Source organism: Synchiropus splendidus, chromosome 4 (assembly GCF_027744825.2).
Source record: "Synchiropus splendidus isolate RoL2022-P1 chromosome 4, RoL_Sspl_1.0, whole genome shotgun sequence".
Classification (NCBI taxonomy): domain Eukaryota; kingdom Metazoa; phylum Chordata; class Actinopteri; order Syngnathiformes; family Callionymidae; genus Synchiropus; species Synchiropus splendidus.
Window position 1 is genome coordinate 19,155,420 of NC_071337.1, and position 21,462 is coordinate 19,176,881.

General features: G+C 41.6%; 1 protein-coding gene across 1 annotated transcript; it reads right to left on the reverse strand.

Moving 5' to 3' along the window:
* rerg (RAS-like, estrogen-regulated, growth inhibitor) lies at positions 1-20,926 on the reverse strand. Its single transcript, XM_053862648.1, has 5 exons — positions 20,765-20,926; positions 15,731-15,878; positions 5,075-5,131; positions 3,123-3,196; positions 1-1,954 (listed from the first exon to the last, which is right to left on the reverse strand). Exons 2-5 carry the CDS (start codon positions 15,789-15,791, stop codon positions 1,544-1,546), a joined length of 603 nt encoding a protein of 200 aa, XP_053718623.1. The 5' UTR covers positions 15,792-15,878; positions 20,765-20,926; the 3' UTR covers positions 1-1,543.
* Between the last annotated feature and the right edge of the window lie 536 nt (positions 20,927-21,462).

Below are 21,462 nucleotides of genomic sequence, written 5' to 3' on the forward strand. Positions count from 1 at the left end.
CATTCTTTTTATTGATTTTCAACATGTACAAGTACAAACAGAAACTTTACTGCTGACTGACAGCAGCGGCGTCGTTTAAGGCAACAACACGTCCTTCGGCACAGGAGTCTGCAACCTTCACCACTGAAAAATTGGCTCAAATCCACTGTTTCCCTCCCACAGTCCAAAAACACAAGGTGACTCAAATCTATCTCAAGGTGTGTGTGTATGCATGTGCGCTTGTTTAATCTGTCCTTGTGGGAACCAATTCTTGACAAAACACCTCTTTGTGCTGACCTTTGTGCATTTTCGGTGGCAAATAAATTAAAGCATTAAAACATCAAAATAGCTAGGTCATTATCATTGAGTTTCAGTTTGGGTCAGAGTCCTGGTTAAGGTCAGCCATTTGTTTGGGATGGTTAGGTTTAGGGTGAGAGGCTGGGGAAAGCATGATGGCGGTGAGTGGACCCCATAAAGGTGGTGGTGTGTGTGTGTTCGTAAGTGTCTTGGACTGGTGGTGTGTCAAGGGTGTTTCAGGAGCTGGGATTAACTTCAGTCTAGTGAGGGAATAAAGGGAAGATCACCAATGAATAAATGAAAGCTTCACATGTGAACTTGGACAACATCTGATCTGTGTCGTGACAACTGGTCACTCAGAGACTCTTGCTAGGACGAGATCAAATACATTTGTCCAACAGATCTCTTTTAATTGACTTGTTTTTTGTGTCATTTTTAAAAATGGTTTATTTCACTTTGTTGCGGCAATTTGTTACCATTAAATATAATGAGAACATTGTTGGGAAATAAAGTTGAGACAAAAAAAAAACAACAATTATTACAAATCAGCGCCACAAAGAAAAAGAATCCAACATCGGAGGAAATTATTATCATGTAAAAATGTCAAACAAAATCATGTTTTGCTTTCGTAAAGACCTAATAAACTCAAAAGCAGAGGGAAAAAGTGACTCAAATTGATCTGTGTTGCTGTCACGGGTGGACAAGTGTCACTTGTGAGAAACAAAGATAAGTTGTGGAGACCCTTGAGGTTGCAGACTCCTGGTTTGCAGCAAGACAGACTCCCTCGTGATTGGAGGACAAACAGCAGGCACGAACACACTTGTCGCTGAAGAAAACGTAACGTCACATCACAGGTCGTACTTCACCACATTTTCCATTCCTCCACTTCCTGTCCACTATTTTAGGATGGCTGCTGAAGTCACAACACCACTGACATGACACAGACGGGAAATCTTTGCTGCTGTCCTGTGCTCGAGATATTTACAGATGTCTTGGTCTCAGATCCGCTCTGATGTCTCGTTGGGTAACTGTTTGCTAGCTTGGCAAACTACAAGATTTATTTGCCAGATCTCTCACATATTAGTGATATTGTCTTCCTTCGACGTCCATGAATGTTGTCTAAGTCTTGCTGTACCAGGCTTCATTGAAGTGGAGCCAAGTGATCTTGAATATCATTTCGCTCCAGCAAACATGGAAATATTGCACTGGGGATCTTCCTAGGGTTCAAATGTCTCGTATCCCCCACGAAATGTTTGTTTTCACTTCCCTAGCTGCTGATCTTGGTCAGCATCTTGTTGATGGCTTGCTTGACGTGCGTAGTGGAGCTGCGACGTCGGGCTTTCCCCTGCACTGCCTTGCGGCGCCGCACCTCCCTGCAGACCTCGTGGAAAGCCTCGGCCACCACGCCCCCCTCGTCTGCGCACGCCGAACACTCGTAGAAGGCGCAGGCCATTTCTGCAGCCAGGCGCTCGCCTTCATCTGTACCGACCTGTCGCACGTGGTCCAGGTCGGACTTGTTTCCGATGAGGACTAGAGGCACATTCTTGGGCTTCTTCACTTCTTCCATAAAGTGCCGCAACGGGGCCACCTCCTCGAAGCTTCCTCGGTCTGTGATGTCGTAGACAATGATGAATCCATCGCCCCAGCGCATGTGACCTTCCCTCTGCTGGTTGTCCTCCTGGGAAGAAGCAGAAAAGCAAGCTCTGTTATGTTTGAAGGCTGCAGCACCAGTGCTTCCCACATTGTTGTAAACTCATAGTTGGAAGACAAACCCAGCCGCCCAACCACTGAAAGAAAAACCTGGCAACAAAACCACCGGCATCAAAAGACCATTGTAGGCTTGAGTGCCACCACCATAAACTGTTACTGAACTGATTCATTTCTTTTTCTGTTGCAGTCGGAGATACACATTCTACTCCATGACTACTTGTTTACCTTGACTGGACTTCACTCATTACTTCGCAAGTTCTCTGCTCACTGCCACCTTCTAGGCTGTTTTTTCTAGGCTGTCGACTCCCCTTTCCCCTGCTGTGATTAAATGTAATGCGCTCCATTGACAGAAAGACTCGCAGAGTTTCCCAAATTCCTGTCAGACATTTATTAAAAGCTCTTCCACACCTGAGGAGCATGAGCAGTCAGACATGTGTTTTCACTTCAGAAGAACAAACGTCGGGTGTCTTTGACTCTGCTTTAATCCTTGGCGGCTTACAGGTTCTCATCTCAGTTATTGGTAGAAGGAAAAACTACATTCCTTCAGAGGACAGGGTTTGTACACTCCACCGACACAAGCCGGGTATTTATGAGGAGTCCATCTGCACAAATCATGTGGAGAGCAACGAAAACGACAAGGGAAGCTTTACAGCAGTGTCTGGAATCTAAGCCGCCAAAATACCAGTTGGAAGTTTACACCATCCGTCAGAGAGACAGGAACGTGTCGCTGGCGAAAGGACACCAACGTCGAGAGGTTCAAGAGTCAACATCAAAGCTACAAATCTGACAGCGGTGCTTCGTCTCACGTTACCCTTCAAGTACGCCTATTAGTTCAAACAGAGGCTGTTTCAGATATTTTTTGAATCCAAAGATACAGTACTTCTACCACTCATTCTTGGACAGAACACCGGTTCCCTTCCCTTGAGTGCTGCTCCTCTGATGCCCAGCAACTGACCTTGTCAGCCGTCAATGACACTGAGTCTACTATCTTTTTTCATTGCCTGCGGAACATCATCACCCGCAGGGCTTTCGCTTTCTTAATTGCATCTCAATTCCTGAAACTCATTAGTAGGAAAACATTGCCGGCTTCTTTGACGGATATTTGTGTGATAGCTTCGGCGATTGCTCAGACTCACCTGCCCCGCAGTGTCCAGGATCTCCATGGTGACCACCTCGTCGTCTATGTTGGCCTGGTGTCGGTATGTGGATTCTAATAAAGATATAAAAAGTAGCAAACATGACCATCAAATATTTGTTTTTTTCCTCACTGGAGAAATTCACAACCAAACATCGAAGGGAGGAATGTCCTATTCACAGCCAATGTTGGGCTGGTGCTCACTGGTGTGGGAAGGAAGCAGCATGAGATTTAAGTGAAATAGCTTTATGTGTAATAATAATAATAATAATAACTATAAGGGATTGTTGTTATCATCAATGTTATATAGCTCGACAGACGGTATATTAATCTACACACAGTAAATGCTGTGCATCAGTGTTGCTGCACGTCTTCCTGCTCCAGAGAGACCAGTGGTGACGTCAGCAAAGGCCTGCAGGAGATGATCCATCAGGCCGGAGGCCGCCGAGGATCTGAGTCTCACACTGTGACTCGCGAGACAAACTATTTTGGTTCCTGCACACAGCACTGAAACTGTCCCTATCGACCCTCTCTGAGTGACAGGGGGGTTGAGCCCAGAAGATTTAAAGAGGCTATCAATCATTCCTGAAAGGCTCAAAGAAACTAAAGAGGTGATTTTGCAGGCATCAATAATCCATCGGTCGTTATTCAAGGCTTCATAGGAGGACTGAGGACAGAAGTCATGGTAATGCAGCATTCCATTTGTGATCGGGAGGCATTTTTAGACTTGTTGCTTCAGATCTGAGTTTCGAACTTGGTAGACAAACTGCATGTTTTCAACCTACTATGATAAATCTCTACAACTCTTCGTCGGGTATTTTGAATGCAGGTATTTTAATGAAGAAAGATGAAGAAAACAATAATTAGCTAAAATCTTGCGCTTTTCTATGCTTGCATATTTACAAGTATTTTATCGATTGAAGAGGCAGTGACATATTTAATAAAATGCATTGTTAAGTTCTTAAAATGAATTTCTATGAATTCATAATATCTATTTTTTACATATTTGAGAAAATATGAATGAGAGAAATGATATATACCAACATTTTACTACCATTGAATAAAACTGTTTTGTACATAAATAAGTTTAAGGAGCAATTGCAATTGAAATTAGTAATTGGTCATAAAAAAGAAAGAAAGAAATAAAAAACAAAAATATAAATTGATGCAAACGTTTTAAAGTTTTATTCATGTGTAGTGTAGTATAGTATAGTATAGTATAATGTAGTACAGTAAGTGAATAAATGCACTATAACATGCAGGCAACTCACAGTATATTCTTTATTATTACATGTAATTAGGCGTCATTTGTGAATAAAGACTAATTAAAAAAAAAACCCATGAATTCTGTCAACATTACAATATGTTTAGCGGCTTTATCATTTGCAGAAATACATATTGAAATATTCAACTTGAAAACGTGGGAAAATAAATCCAGCTGTGTCTTGAAATTGGTTTTCGTTTTTTTCTATCACATCTCCACACCTTCCCCACACATCACTTGCTTCCTCCCTGCAGCGATGCTAAAAGACAACCACTGTGTGACAGCTGCCACCATGTCATTAGACTAAAAGCAGCTCCATTCAAAACGACGTTGAGGACTCAAGAGCAGTTTGAGATGCCAAAAAAAAGCTGAAGTGAGCAGCAGGTGACAAACTGAATATACAAACGCTACAACACCTCCGTGGTTTGGGCATGGATGTGTTCTTCTGTGGAGCTTATGGAGGAACAATTTCATGAGCGATGATGCTTGTAACTTATGAAGATATTGTTTGCAATATAAAACCAATATATGTTGTTGGAGAGTGGGAGGAAATGAGAGTACCGTACATAGACACAAACACGGGAAAAAGCTACATCTAGAACTGACTCAAGTTGGAATTTAATGCACGACCATCATGTTGTGAGGCTGCAACACAAGTGGCCGCTGATGTGAAATCTGTATTTTCTTACCGAGTGTTGGGTCATACTCCCAGATGAATCTCCTGGTCAGCAATCTCACCACCAAAGCTGTGGAGAGAAAATGAATAGTTAATGGGAGTGAAATGACCACACTCTGGACGTGGAATTAGGTCAAGCATTTGGACACTAGACACATGAATTGATCTAAATGCTAATGACAAGTTCCATCTCATCCAACATTGGTTTCTGCTAAATCCTCTGTGACTCATTTTGAGATTGCTTGCATGTCGACCAGAAGAGACACCTGGCTAAAACGTAGTTTTCTCTGAGCTAGACAACCATGGCAGCTGCTGATAAGACTGACTGAAAAGTTGCTAAGCTTCCACTCTGTTGTTGAGGAAATGAAGGCCTTTATCATTCACTTTGTCACTGTTGTGTGCATGGCTTGATATCGCAGCATAAAGGAGAAACATAAAGAGAAAGACATTTCCAATTATAGCTCGCTTCCCTGGCTGAGCTATTGACAAAAGCACAAAAGACATAACTGAATGCATTGCTGAAAATTTATCAACTCAAAGAAAAATGGCTAGTATAAGACAACACACTGTTCCAGAACTAGCCAGTATCACATTTTCTGATGGATTTTCCAGTAGGCAGCATGACTAAAGCTATGGTTGAGATTGCTTGAGACTATTGGATTGGATAGGACAGATAGTTGGGAAATGCCAGGAGAGAGGAGAGGAGGACAACAGACACTGAGGCTCATGGATGTGGTGAGGACATGAATAGGACAGATAGTGTAGGAGGCGGTGGCAGCCCCTGATGGGAGATGCCAAAAGAAGAAAAACAACATTGCACGCAAGACATTGGTGAGTTCTGAATCTTCTTAAATAGCTTTCAATTTAAGGAAAGCCTACCCACACTTTGTGTTCGATCGCTACACGCAAGAAAGGATTCTGCGCTTGTTAATGACACAGTCCTTACTTATAAGTCCTTACTTAAACAGTACTTTTTGTAATAACAGCCAGTGTTTTCACCAAGTTCATTGCCTAATGATCAAGGCCAACATGAGGGCAAATCTGTGTCCTGCTGACAGTGTTTACCCTCCAACATCACAACATCTACTTCCCATGGCTATTTGAAAAAATCCCCACCATGCTCACTGAAGCTGTCGCCACATAACATGTGGACTCTGGCACAGTGACAAACTCAATACCCCGTTGCTAGAGCCCAAAGATGAAAACAAAGGTGCTGGGCCATCACAGATTTACACCAAGCAGGTCCTCAAACTGAGAGCTAAAAGCTGCTTTTGTTCCAAGCAGGAGAATGTTTCGCTTAGTTGAAACAAGCACCACACAAGGCGCAGACATTATTGATTTTCATGTATCAGATGAACGTTCAAGGTTCCTTGAGGTCACGAAAACACCTCTTTATGTGCTGACCCTGTGTGCTGACCCATCAGTGTGGCTACAGTCCAGTTCTTCTTCTATTGTGCTTGTGTCACTTTATGTCACGTCACACAGTCCAGCTGTGGAAGTGCTAGTCTGAGAGCCAAATCTGTCCTCAGAAGACCTTCTATAAAATCTACTTTTGTAGAAATGTTGAGAGTGGATAGTCTCTTACTCTGTGTTGAGATGGACAGGTTTAGTAGAGTCCTGTCTAGAGGTTGTTGTAAATAGGTATGCTCCAGTCTCTGAGGTATGGATTTATGGATTACACTGTTGGTCAGTTGAGTATACAGCCCACCACAGTTAGTACTAGAGACCAGTCTCAAGACCACTTAATTTAGGTCGTGGTCTTGGGCTGGGCGACTGAAGACCGGCTGACAGAGAAAACTGCTGTAATTGGTAAGCATAGTTGGTAAAATACAGATTCTGGTCTCGACCTTCAAATATCTTGATCGTGGCCTTGATATCCAAATCCCTTGGTCTTGTCTCTGCCTCGACACGCTCCAGTCATGATAATGTTTTGACTACAACACCAGCCATATTTGGCATATTTGGTCTATTTGGTGCCCTTGAGTGACCGTGATGTGCGTAATCTATGGCCGCACAATGCAGTAGGCAGCAAGATCAGCACCAATATGTGTGTATTACTGTTATCACTACTGACCTATTGAAATTACAAAACTAGGCAGGCATTTATAACTATTGCAACTATTTTTATTTACTCACTGTCAGTCCGCCAGCCACCACATGAGAACTGGAACTACTTCTCCATGTAGAAAGCAGACTTAAGAATTGTTGCAAAATTTGTTATTACCCATTATTACCCAGTAGGAAATATGCTGCTCGACAAAGAAGGTCAAATAAAAAATACCTTATTTATCTAGTTGTGGATAAACAGAGCAAAGCTACAGAAGGTCAGAGTTTGAGATCTTTCCCAGAGTTTCCTTCAACTCCTCCTCCTCTCTCTGGGGCACGTCTGCATCCCCCAGAAGCCTCTCAGGGAATATTGACAGACAAAAAGCGGAAAAGAAGTTGATGACTATTCAGAGATTTCTATCGACTACAAGTCCTGTTGATCAGCTTTTGCCATACTTAATATTCTCACTGAGAAATTTAATTGAGCTCTTTCTGTCTGAGACTCTCATGGGAAAAACATGAGAAAGGAAATCACTGATGATGGCGAGACATATAAGAAGTGATGTAAATCACTTATCATTACTTAGGTGTTACAGTAATACATAAAATAAATCCTCATATTTTTTTAAGTAAAATTTGTTTCCAGTGGAAGTTGGAATCTTCCAGCTATGCCCTTTCGAACCGATTCTCGACATAACTTTTATGGACATAATTTGTAGATGTTGATCCGTGATCCGTGTGGCAGGGGGTCTAAATCTTGAGACCTTAGGATCCGATCTCTGCTTTTTGCAGATAACATTGTCTTATTTGGGGTCATCAAACAGCGAGCTCCAGCTCGCACCGGGACGGTTCCCAGCTGAATGTGAAATGGATGGAATGCTGATCAGCACCTCCAAGTCTGAGTCTTTGAGCGTCCCTGCTGAGACTGTTGGCCCCGTGAACCAGACCCCGCAGCAGAAAATGGATAGATGAAATATTTAAATTTGACTGACCAATTCAAAGACCGTGTCGCCTCATCACCAGAGCATCAATTAGTGACTGCCCAGAGCAGACCCCTGGTGGTCATGCATCATTAAGAATAATGAGATACCAGAAATAATCAGCTCTGAAGAAACAAGGCTAATTTCCTCCACCCTAACTGGCCATTAGCAGAGAGAATATCAGTCAATTTCCTGTCTAAAATACGTATCTCATGTCTGCCACTGCAGGACACGACAGAACAAAGAAGCAAGGTTGAGCGAGCGAGAAAGAGTCACAAACAAGGGAAAACACTTCCCCTGATAACAGCGCGATCTGCCAGTTGGCTCGCAGTTGGACGGACATTAACATGCCTTCTTTTGTGAACTTGCCACAATTGACTTTGCAGCATCCAGCCAACAGCTTGTAATAACTTCGTCTGCAATTAAGCTATCAAACATCACTGTGTTTCATTCCCTTGAGCTTTTAGCTTTTCCCTTCAATAAAGTGAACCACGATGAGGGTGAGGATAATGTTCTCCAGTAAACAATAGGAACATAATATGTGATTGAAAGAGAGCAATAAAGTTGTCAAAAATAGATTTGGGGCTCGTAAACGGCATATGTGGACTAAGGAAACATTGTGATGTTGTGCTCTGACTCACAGTTGTAAATGGCATTGGAAAGCATGTTCAAAGGCATGGAATTGCTAAAAATGTATAACTGGGAAGGCTTTCCCATTCAAGACACATTGCAGTGGATACTGAGAAGATAAGCAACAGAAAATGTTTCATTACATCGAACCTGTGTGCAGAGGTCATTTCAACCAAGGGTTATTACTTTAACTTTGAATCGTTCAGAAAATTCTCCACTTGATAAATGGATAATTTGGTGATATTATGGGAGCTACGATAAACCCTCAGGAGTGTGATGTGACCCCAACCCTATTCGAGGCTACTTGTGGAGTACTATAAGACAAAGATTCATTGACTGGAGACTGTAGGTTTCAGTGACTGGAGCAGACCAATATTTGGGCTAAGGCGACACGATTACCTACAACAGTCCCCAGATAACTGCAGCATGGCATTTCTTCTCCAAACTATAATTGCCCAAGAGAGAATATTATTTATGTTGTCAGTGCTGACTGGTTTGCTCATATAAGAAATGATCCTCATTAGTATCATTAAATTTGAGGTTTTACCTCATGAGCTTTATTGGATAATGACAGAGCTCCACTAATGCAATCACTTCTACCTCCAGAACAGTTCAAACTCCGGGGGATAAACGCTTTCCGCAGCAGCGGCAGACTGTATTAGACTTCATGGAAAAGTCAAGAGTGGTTTGGACCTCAACACTCTTTGTATGCCTGTTTGTTAAACCAAAGACTGAGTGAACCTCCAGGAGGTTCAGAACTAGTGTTGAGTCAACGGATCAAAATCATTCCAAACATGAAGATGAAGAGTTATTTTAACAAGACCATCCTGTTTTCATGTGGCATTTTAGCAAAAAGTAACAAAACATCAACCTTTTTTTGCTTTGTTTTGCTTTCATAGTACCTTCACATTTCAGCAACAAATCATGCTATTGGTAAATACATAAATAAATATGTTACAGATTACAGGCACAAGATTTTCTGCTGGAACCCCAAAAAGAAAACTAGCTCATTGAGCTAATGGCTATCTTCCCAGTACATTCATAGTGTTGAACAAGTAACATTTCCAATGTCCCAGCATCCTGTCCATGGTGTCAGTACATTGGTTAACCTCATGAAAGGAAGAGCATGAATGACTGAATGGAGACAACATTCCATTAATGTTACTTCAAGTTCAGAAAAAAATACAGAAATAACCTCTTACTACTCGTGTACACTACATGACAAATCCCATGTAATTATGGCTCAAATTTTTAAATCATTATTTAGGTCACGCTAACAGTGAATTGACCAGACACACTTGGCTGGTGCTACTGGTTGCATTCAAATGCACCATGTTTCTTATGGCTTGTATCAATTACCGTCATTGGTCAACATTTTTCAAAATACATGTTTGCGACTTGTTCACCAGTAGAATATCATTCAAAAGGTCATTATTTTTGCAATGTCGCTTTGCTGAAATGTTGTTGGTATAATTCGTACAACTCTGATGATTCTGCAAACTACACTTAATTAATTTTTAAAACTGAGTAACAACAATAAAAGAAACCTGTCTATGATGAGAACTCAAGTGTTGGGAAAGCCAAAGAGAGAATACAAATATTTTAGGTGTTCCGTGAACTGTTGAACTGCAAATCCAATCCAACAATGTGTGTCAACTTTTCAACTAGCTTGAATGCTGGTGAGCTCTGAATGGTTGTTGAGGTCCACCTTTCTCTTTGAGTGAGCTCTATGAACACAATGTCAGAAAAGAAGAGCAGTTTTCTTCCCCTGGGGCCAGCGGCACCCAAAATAGGACACCTGAGCTACTTTTGTTTCCCGTCTCAATTGACAGCAGAAAAGAAGACGTCAGAAGACAGTGGCGACAATTTCACTTCACACCAACAATTGGATTAGCTATGTATCTAAAAGTAAAAACAAAATCAACACATCATCAGAGAGGTATATGAGGGCAGTGCATCTACAGTACAAGGACAGGTGTCCAGTGGTGAGGTACGCAAGCATTGTGCTGCTATCAGTGTCAAATCTGTTGCTAGAGTTAGGTTTGACATTTCTTCCTAGGTTTCTTCCTAGATCATGCCGCTGCCTGTTAATGACACTATCAGAGGGTTCGACTGAAGCCCCTGGCCTGCTGGCCCGAGCCGCGATTGGCCAGAACCGCTGAATTGGCGGATTAAAACAGAATTTACAGAGTTTGACACCAAATTCTGCCTGATAAAGTGTTTTTGTTTGGAAGAGGACGTGTGTTTTGGGAAAATTGCGCACAAGTGCATGCTGCGTTCTGAGTCACAACAGCAGTGATAGCTGCTTATTAGAGATCTTCTGAAAACCAAAGACTATTTGGAAGTGGATAAGCGTGCAAGAACAACCACTAAAGCTCACACTGAGGATATGGTACATCGGGTCTTGATTTCTATATGAGCCTTTGTGTCAGGTGAAGAGTGAGACTTGATGAAAGAGTACATCATAAAGACTAACAAGTCTGGCATCATCAACATATTCACATATTCATCTTTTTGTGGTGTAACGCCATCCGCTGGTGACAGCCCAGACACATTTTGTACCTACACTCGTAGGGTCACGGTCGTCAATACAGTGCATTGCGTGTAGTCCTCAAAGTTTGGTCTATGCACCGTGTGCACTTCTTTGGGCAGAGCTGAATGAATTGATACCAAAAGTAGAAATACAGGTGTCAAGTATCTTGTCACCATGAAGAAAGAAGAACAAGAAAATGGGATTTATGGGACCACTGGGATGAGGACGTCGTACCAACTGGCTGAAAAAAATTCTCAAGGGACACGATGATGACAGTTAGAAGTCTTGAAAGCGTACTGCTCTTGATATATTTCCCTTTATGAAATGTATTATGTCACTGGAATGTCCAGACAATTTGCGTGTATAGATTCTACCAACACCAAGTTTCCTGGTCGTAGAAACAGCTTTTAAAATTCCAATCTCTCAAGTCATGACATTTTAGGTGAAACCAATCGGTAAAAGTTCCTGGTGAAGCCCACGAATATTTGAAGAAACTCAAATTAAATGTTTATTATGTCAAAGTTCCTGGCTGCAAGACATATAAGTGACTAAAAGTGTTACTAAACCGTCAGGGCGCAGACTCTCTTTGGAGATGAAGACGGAAGCTTTTAATTGATCCATCCTGAAATATTAAATGTTCACGGAGAGGTCGTTAAAAGCCGGATGTCTATTAACTAGTGATGAGTCACAAGGCCGACAGCGTTCCGATTTCACCAAGCGCACAATACAGTTGAGTAGTGTGGGAGGGGAGATCTATAAATACTCCAGAGGATGAAACCACTATCATGAAGCCCACTGTTTCCTGTGACACGATCATGAATGAAAGAAGACACTGAAATGATACGTGCTTCTGGCAGACAGAAGGAAATGACATCTGACAAAACAGAAGGTCGGAGGAGAGGCAGGTATATAGAAGCATGGAGGCGCTCATCTTCTACAGGTACTTCAAAATTACACCCTGTTCCTCTCAGAACAAAGGAGCACTCGGCTGCCAGAGGACATTGAGAGCCTTGAGGTTATTTAAGTGATTTATTGAACACCTCACCGGGAGGAAGCCTTGGGGCAGACCTAGGATGCACTGGTGAGATCATGTCTCCCAGTTGAACAGAAAACGCTCTGGGGGACTCTGGACCCCTATATTGCCGCAGCAATTCCACCTCAGCAGGGTGGAAGAAAAAGATTTTACATTCAGTTCAGTTCAGTACATTTTTTTTAGATTTTTCCTCCCTCTCCACTTAATGTCAGAGCTGCCATCCAGACACTTTCAGAGCAGATCAAAATACATTAAGCTCTCTAACGACCTTCAGACACGCCCACCGCCAACACTGCCTGCACTTATCTTTCACAACATCCGAGATCTTTTGTCCCGGAGAGCAAAACTGTTCCTCCGACACGCTGATTAGACCACTTGAGCAGTATTATGCAACCACGAGTCACATGTTGCCGTGGTGGCCATTAACAGGGGGAGTCAAACCATGTGTCGAGCATTGTTCAAACGCAGATTGACAGGAGAAATGGTCAAAGATATCGTTTCATTTCGTCACCTTGCAGCCAGAAGTTTCAAGGCACAACACCTGTTTGCTTTGTTTCCTTTTTATACCCGGTTTACTTCACCGTCCTTCTTTCAAAGCCTTGATCCTTCTTTATACATCAAACTGTCCTTCTGTCCCACTCATCCTTACTTCTTTACACCTTTTTTCTCTAGTTTTTCTTTATTTTGCTACTTTTTCCCCCCATCTTCTTACCGTGTTCCATTCTTTCCCTTACATATCTCAGTTTCCAGCATCCTTTATTTTTCCAACTTTTTCATTCAATCATTCTTCCTTTTTGTCAGTCTAACTTTCCTCTTTCATTTATTTCTCACCTCTCATCAATGTGTCCCTTCGCCTAATATTTTTGTTTAAGTAGGCCTTAATCCTTGTTTCTATTTCTCCTTCCTTCCCAATTCCCTATTCCTTCTTTCTTTCTACGATTGAACTTGACATCATTCATTTTTTTCTTTCCAACATGTTTTCCTTCTTTCTCCTCATCCACTCCTCCTCATAGCCCTACCAATTTCAACGCTTTCCCCTTCACTTTTTCATTCTTTCAACCACTCTTTCTTTTCATTATTCTCCATTCCAGTTCAATTTGTCTGTCTTAACTGTGTCATGACTTGCCTTCTGTCGCTTTTTATTCCCTTCTACTTTCCTTCTTTCTTCCTGTATTTTGGCTGTCTGTCCGTCATTTCCTTTTTTAATCTGTCCCTGTTTGTCCCTCCTTGTACTGTTTGACCTTCTTCACTTTCTTCTGTTATTGATTTATATGAAATAAATGGAAAGAAGATGTTATTCCATGCATTACTTAATTTTCTTTCATTGTACATTTCTACATTATTCCCTTGGGCCTTCAGCATATTATTGTCTATTATAATAACAACCGTAATAATAATACAACACTTTATATATAAAGTCATTTGTTACCAACATCATCATCACCCTTCAGTCATTAGCTCATTTTTCTTCCCTTTTTCTCTTATGAACGGCCTCACTGTGATTTTAAATCAACAACAAGCTCACGCTGTGGCTCGACACAAACCTGAAAACATCTGAGGTGTTTTAAGAATGAAGGCTGAATTGTCTTCCTTGTGGAGGACGTGGGAGGTGAGTTGCTGCAGAGGTAGATTAATTAGCAGCGGCTGCTAAAGGGACCACCAGTCATGAAAGCGCCACAATTGCGGTGAGTCTGTCAACCCAAACATGGAGGCGAGGAGGCAAGAATCAGGCAGTTTTCACATTTCTCCTTCTGCATTCAGTTCATTGTTCATTGCCTCATTTTTGTCCAACCAACCGACTACTTTGTCTAATTCTCTACCAGCTCCCTCCCTACCTACCTGTTGTTTCTCCATTCTTTACTTAACCTGGGCTTTGTCAACGTGCAATCCTGCTTTCACTCATCCATTTCTGCCTTCTGATCCTACATACATATTTGCTTTCCAACTGATCTTTAGATCTTCTTTCATTCAATGCTTCTCTGCTTCATTCTCTCCCTCCTATCCTCATGTCCTTCATTCCTCATTGTACTCCTTCCTTTAACGGGACAAACTTTCCTTCCATTATTTTCCCTGCATTGTTTCATTTATCCTTTCATCCATGTACAGACTCATTTATAGTCGAGGTCATCAAAAAATATGCTCACATCTTGGCAAAGGAAGTGGCTAGTAGCGCCATGTAAGTGAACTCATTCAGACAGATGGATCAGTCAAAGGGTTGTATTTGGCCCCGTCGTGCTGCACTTGGCATCAGCATGATTTCTTGATAACGATACAAAACAACAGTAGTAAACATCCATATAAATATAACAAGCCACATGATAGTGTCTTCTAGCTGCTCCTCAACATGATCATGACTCACTTTATTTCCTCCACATGCTAGAAACAGCTGATTTATGCACAGAAGTGACTCGACTTGATCTGCTGCATGGAGAGACATATGGAGTGAGTTAGCATGCTAGTCGCTAAACGCCTGCAGCTACTCCAGGAATGTAGATTTAAAGATAATGATGGCACTTTTATCGCGGTAAGAATAATGGCTCCATCTCAGTCGGAGCAAAAACAGCCTCCTACTGTTCCCCTGCTGATGATGAGAGGAACGTACGCAGACGTGGATGATGGTGGGAAACTATTTGAGACTCAGTCAGAGGAGACATGACAAGTAGACATGAGAATGAGAGATGAAGGCATACAACATTACTTACGGCACAATGTTTTTATCAAACAATCGCAACAAAGCTCTGGGCCAAGATAATTAAAAAAAATTATCTGATGTATTTTAAGTTCTGATGATGAAGATGTCAGTCATACATTTGAAGGAAATATGTATTCTTCTCAACATGTTAATTATTTAATGATAATTATTATGTTGTGTTTGTATTTATTTTATGTTTAATTTTTTTGCAACTTTATTCCTTAATTCCATTAATAAACCCCAAGAAACATCGTTTCAGTTCAATGTCATTATTTCATCATCATATTGTTTTGATTTTGTCTTTCACATATTCATTTACATTTTTGTTTTTGTCCATTACTGAGATGTCTTTTTTTATTTTGTACTTCTTGAAGCATTTTGCAGTTGTGTTTTATTTATATCTATTGAACAATTCAATTCAACCTGTATATGAATATGCAATCCGTAGAAATGTATGAAATTTCTTCAAGTATTTCAATCACAAGCATGAATTGCTCACATCAAACATACTCATTCCCTCTGCAGTCTCTCCTGAAGATGCTTCAGTAGTTGATGATCTGACTGTTTTATCATCGGGCTTAAACCCTCAGAGATTGGAAACATATAACCTCAACTGCAGGAAGACAAGAGCGCCAGGGATAAAGTTAAAATCAATGTTGGCAGCTCACTAACTTTCAAATGCATCATCTGCCACTTTTTTATTAAAAATATTCCATTTGCACATCAGTCAAAATTGAAACCAAATATGGACTCACCAGACTTGCCAACTCCAGCCCTGCCAAATACAGCCAGCTTCACCTCTGGGCTCTTAGCCATGAGGTCCACAACAGCAAGTGAAGTTTCGCCAACTTATCAGTGCAATCTGGGTTCAGCCGGCCATTGTCTTCCTCTCTGATGCAGCGTCTGCGGAACAGGACAGAGTTTACATGTCAACCAAGTACTTTTAGTTGAAAGCATATATAAAACAACATATATATAACAGACACAGACAACCACTCATGCCTATGGACAATTCCGAATCATCAAATATCCTGTATGATTCTTGGACAGTGGCACGAGACCAGAGTGCCCTGAGGAAATTACTGCAAGGAGAACATACCTCACACAGAAAGGTTCACAAGCGCTGAGTTACATTACATTGGATTCAAACCAACTGTTTGGCTCGGACACATGCACTGTTGTGCCTACTCTCCCTCAGCTGCCATTCAGGTATGAGATAGAAAGATAAAGGAGGAGGAGACAAGGGAGTCGAAAATGGAGGAATTTGTTCATTTGGAACAACAACTTCAGTCTGTTTAATAAGATGACAACAGACTGAGAAGGAAATCGATTCAAAAAGAAAATACAAGATGGTGCCTCATGTGGATTTTGATCCACAAACCTCCACTACACTTATCCTTAGTTTGATTTTTATAACAACACTCGGAGAGAACTTAATGAAACACCCTTACCAGGTGTTTGGTCAAAGGAAAACAATGAGCCAATGTTTCACTCGCTTCATAACTTGATAAAAGAACAGAGGAATTGAAGCATCTGGATTTCTTTTAATGTTGATTCTGGATTCGTGGTCCAAATAGTCACCCACATACATCTAGCACCTACACCGCATGATGTTGGATGATGAATCTCTCTTTCATAAAATACTAAAAACCATCAATCTTTTAGCACCTTCCATATCGGGGGTGTCAAACAGAATTCCAAAAGGCCACGTGGATGCAGGCTTTTATTCCAAGCCTGCAAGCACGTAAAGGTTAACCAATCAGGTGTCAGCTGAAATAAACAGCAGCAGACTGAAAAACAACTGAATTCAGACACCTGATTGGTTGTAGTCTGTGTTCCTGATCAGTTGGACCGGAAACCTGCACCCGCACAGTCCTTTTGGGATCTGACATCTGTGTTCTAGATCAGGGGTTCTTAACCTTTCTGATCTCGGGGCTCACCTTTCCCAGAACAAATGGGCATTCAAGTAATAGAACTGAACTTATTTATTAGTCTAGATTTCATTTGTGATCAATAACCATATTGAATCTACTTGCACATACACAAACCAAAACCTTGTGAAATGGCATGAAACCATGTGATCATTGCAAAGATATTTAATTGTCATCTAAAAGTTGCAGCAGCAGAACCAGGTACAAGTTATAGTCATCAAATTTACGAAGGAAAAAAAGAAAAAAAACACACTTGATAGATACACTTGACAAAATTGGAAAAAAAAATCTGGATGAAATAAATATAACAAAACCATGTGTAATTATCATAAAATGAAAATAATATAGGCTATTTAAGCTCCAAAGAATATATAAGCAAAGTGTAAATGAAAGTGTCGCCATAAAAATATTTTTTTTCTTTTCAGGAACTTCTCCATAGTTGTTAACTATCACAGATTTCTCTTCTTTTCATCTTGTGTTAATTCGTGGGGCAGAAGAATGACAGGTGGATGGACGTACCTCTCTGAAGTATATTGTTTTGGTCTCTTTGGTTGGTCTCTTTATTTCAGCAGATGAGATAAAGACCACTGATCACCAAGTTGTAAAACCAAAATGTATTTATCCTCTTCTTGGCCAGGACCATCCTCGACAATAGACCACCACGTGATCACATGACAAGACGTGTTGACAGGCTGAATGCAGACCTTAGTACAATCATTACTGAAACCTGACGATCATTGCGCTCAAGTATAATAGTAATCAATCTGTCATAGTCAAAGCTCTTTGTCTTGAGCTGAGCTAATCATGACATACTCAATAGCAACTTCCTTTACACCTTCCAATATCTCACTAACAACTGGCTTTCACTCACCAGATCGACCTCTCCCTCCACATTAACCACTCCTTCTATTCTCCCTCCCCAACTGATCATCTATTGTTTTCCCTCCACCCCAACATACACAGCTACTCAGGTGCATTCCAGTCTCTCATCGCCACTTGTCCAAAACATCTGGCCTTCCAATTCCATCCATCCGTGTCTCTTTTTGTCTCGTCCTTGACATCTGGCCAACAAAACTTCTCCCCTACCACCTTACCTCAATGTCTTCCACAACCTTAACACCCCTTCCTCCATAACTGTGGTGCCTGTTATAACCACATACAGTGATTTGCCTAGGCACCTTGACTGGTCTGTGGGCCAATGCACAGCAAACTGTCACATTTTAATCATACACCTGTCACACACGCAACTACAGACTCACACCACTGCAGTCACACTCCTGTCTCCTATGCAACAGCAGCAACAGGGATTCACCAACCAGAGACATCCTTCGTTACAAGCAGTTAAGGTGTCCTGAAGTCATCCTGTCTAAAAACCCAGTCAGTTCGCTGCTACATTGTGAGAGCACATTCAAACAAAGTGAAAACAGAGATGCATTTTCCAAAAGAAAGGGTGTAGTTTCGGCTTCGAAGTACAGTGGAGGCTGGTGGGTGAAACCACAGCGTTACCAAAACAAAAATTCTAGACTCTGACTTATGTCAACACAGATATTAGCATTTTGAGTTGAGTTGTCACTGGGCTGTGTGGTTTTTGCAAAAATAGATATTTCCAAGATTTCGTGTAAAACAATATCATGCGATATTCTGCTGCTGCGTAGAACAGACATTAGCTAATAATTCCAACACTAAATCCAAGTGAGACACCATTTCCATAGCTTGGTGTTCCTATACCTCTTTGCCTGCTGTGACCCAAGAGGCTGTCTTGACAAATCTAACCACTGAGCTCCAGCAGTAAATACAGCATGTGGTAATGTTAACTCACTTCTCACATCTGAATTACAATAAAGATTATCAGAATTAGTTCACCATGAATCACAGTTTTGCCATGGGATCAACAAAAAGGCTTATGGTTGGCAGTGGCTCACATGGTTGAGTAGTTTGTATAAGGGAGGGTAGGGGGTTCGTGGTGGCCTAAGTCTTAGGTGGCCTTCCCTCGTTTGAATGTGTGTGAAGGATCATGGAGGTGGTTGCAGGCCTCGTATATTGGTGGCCAAACTTCCCTCAGTATGAGGTATGAATTAATAGTGGTTTCTGTAAAAAAAAATATGCAGAGAAGGTCTTTCCATGAGTCTCCTCATCTTGTCTGTAGATCAATTTCAGTGGTACCTCCAGTTTTTCCATCTTCATAGTCATGGCTAGACTCAATTTGTGGCATCAGACAAGGTCAGGATTGACAGAGTTTGGAAATGTTCCTGAGATGGTAGAATGTGGTGATAGCTGTGGATCCTCTGGATGAGGTGAAGACTGAGGAGTAGAGTGGGATGACTGGGTTGTCATCACCAGTGCCAAATAGAGTTCAACCTTCAGTGTCGAGTTAATGTTCCTCTATAAGGTCAAGTCAAATGCAGATTACTTAAACAGATGTACAGCATTTCAAACTAGATGACAGATCCAAGCTTAGACAGTCATAGACATTGTTCTTTGAGGTCCAGATAAAACTGGGCACACACTTGCCCAGACAGAAATAAATCAGGGTGTTGGTGCCGTGGTCAAGTCAGATTATAGACCAGAGTGCTCCAAACTCTAGGAGGAGACGAGATGCAGCTGTAGCTATAGAAAGACAGTGGACCACAAGCCTGTCATCAGAATGCATGCAGAGAGCAGCGGGACTGACACTCCTGTGTGAAAATACAATAATAGAGCCAAGGCAAGTTTCTTTGGGGATTTGGGTTCCAACTCTAAGGTACAAATAAAACATACAACAGTGAGACAGGGATGTGGAAACTGGGATATGAGCGAGGCATCAAACAATGAGCGCGAACTAGACGGACAAAGCACAAGAGTATCCCGGAAAGTCTGCGTTCTCTCAAAAGGCAGTTGCGAAATGATTGTCGAAGGTAAGGAGGAAGTCCTCTGAGACCGTGATCAGAATCATTTAAGGTAGAACACTGTTGACTGCCTTTAAGTTGGACGCAATGACTTTCCTGAGTTCCTTTACTTTCCAGTACAGATGTTCCCAAATGCAATCATGATCTTCAGGTCACTATGTACCTGACACTAAACGGGTACTTCCTGTATCACTAAGGTCAGCATTATATCATCAGTTAAATACGTATGTTCTACTGAGCTTCACGATCAGGGACATTATAGCTGCAGTGGAGGCGCTGCTTCAATGAAAACTCAATCAGATTTACAATGTTGGAATGATTTAAATCTATTCTTGCACAATTCATCAATTCTCTTGGGGAATAACCCTAAAGTGTACCCATGCATGGCATGATCTCTCCTCTCTTCCTCCACGCAGTTTTGCCCAGAACAACCCCTGATAAGATCTCACATGGCTTCTCCTCCATGAGGAACAGCAGTGGATCAACGTTGAGTTTCTCCAGGATGAAAGCGCTTCTCACTATACAGTATCTCCAGTGACTTAGAGAATTTGTCAAAGTAGTTGAAGTCAGGTGGTGATGTGACAAAGATTGTGTTGTTTTAGAAAATGATTCACTGGGGTCCCTGAGGTCAGTGAGTGCAGCAATAGTGGCAAGAATCATGCAGGGGGACCCTTTCCATCCAGGAATGATATGCAGTGGTGTGTACACTGTGTGTGTGTGTGTGTGTACGTGTGAGAGAGAGACCCCAAACTCCTCTGACATGTGAACTATTATGTAACAACCGGTCCAGCGCTTGGCTTCCAAATATGTCCGCTCGGACGAAAGAGGGCGACCACAACAAGACTTGAGTAAACTTGAGTCAAAACAAACAGGCTTACATGTTTTCCACCACACGGCATTAGCAATAACTACGAGGTCGAGGTTTCCTGGGAGCACAGCGGTGGCTGTGTGGAGAGTAAACAGGTAAACTCACCGGAGGCAGCTGAGAATGAAGGAATTCCCGCTGTAACAGGAGGTGTGACTGGCTACGGCGCTCCAGAAATTGTTGTGTCTGGTGAGGACAGATGTGGAGGAAGGAGACTGTCCCCTCTGGTCTCGCTGGAGTGAATGAAGTCTTCTGTTGAGTGTCAGTGCTGATATGAGGAGACGCAGCTGGAATCCCCGGCACGCTGCTGCAGAGTCAAACGTATGGGGAGCACTGGCCTCTAGTGGCGAGGAGAGGAAGTGCAACCTCATTGCCCCCGTATTACCAAGCGTCTGCAGCCCTTATTATTTGATTTTTGAGAATTACACTGATGCGACGAGATCATGCGAGGAAAATTGCTGTCCTTCTAGGGTGATATTTACATTGAACTGTATTTCTAATTCTATATTTATACTTACAAATATAATTAATTATTACGTGAAAAGAATAGATAATATGTGTCATTACAATGATTTATTTTCATGAACATTTTAAAGATTTGACCCAGGATGGAGATACAGAAAAATAAATGAAATAGTCGATTTTTCTCTTTGATGAGGCTGACGGTCATGGCTTTCACCTTCCAAAACACAACCAGACAGGACGACTGGATGAGCTAAAAACAGCAATTTTCTTTTTCACTGTTCCCCTACAATGTGGATTGTGTCATCTAACCCAATTTAATATAATCCACCATTAATGCTTCT

Coding starts and splice junctions, on each gene's coding strand:
- rerg (XM_053862648.1), bottom strand. CDS start 15,791: ATGGCTAAGAGCCCAGAGGTGAAGCTGGCTGTATTTGGCAGGGCTGGA. Junction 5,132..15,730: donor GGCTGGAGTTGGCAAGTCTG/GTGAGTCCATAT, acceptor TTCTCTCCACAG/CTTTGGTGGTGAGATTGCTG. Junction 1,955..3,122: donor TCCTGGACACTGCGGGGCAG/GTGAGTCTGAGC, acceptor GCTTCTTCCCAG/GAGGACAACCAGCAGAGGGA.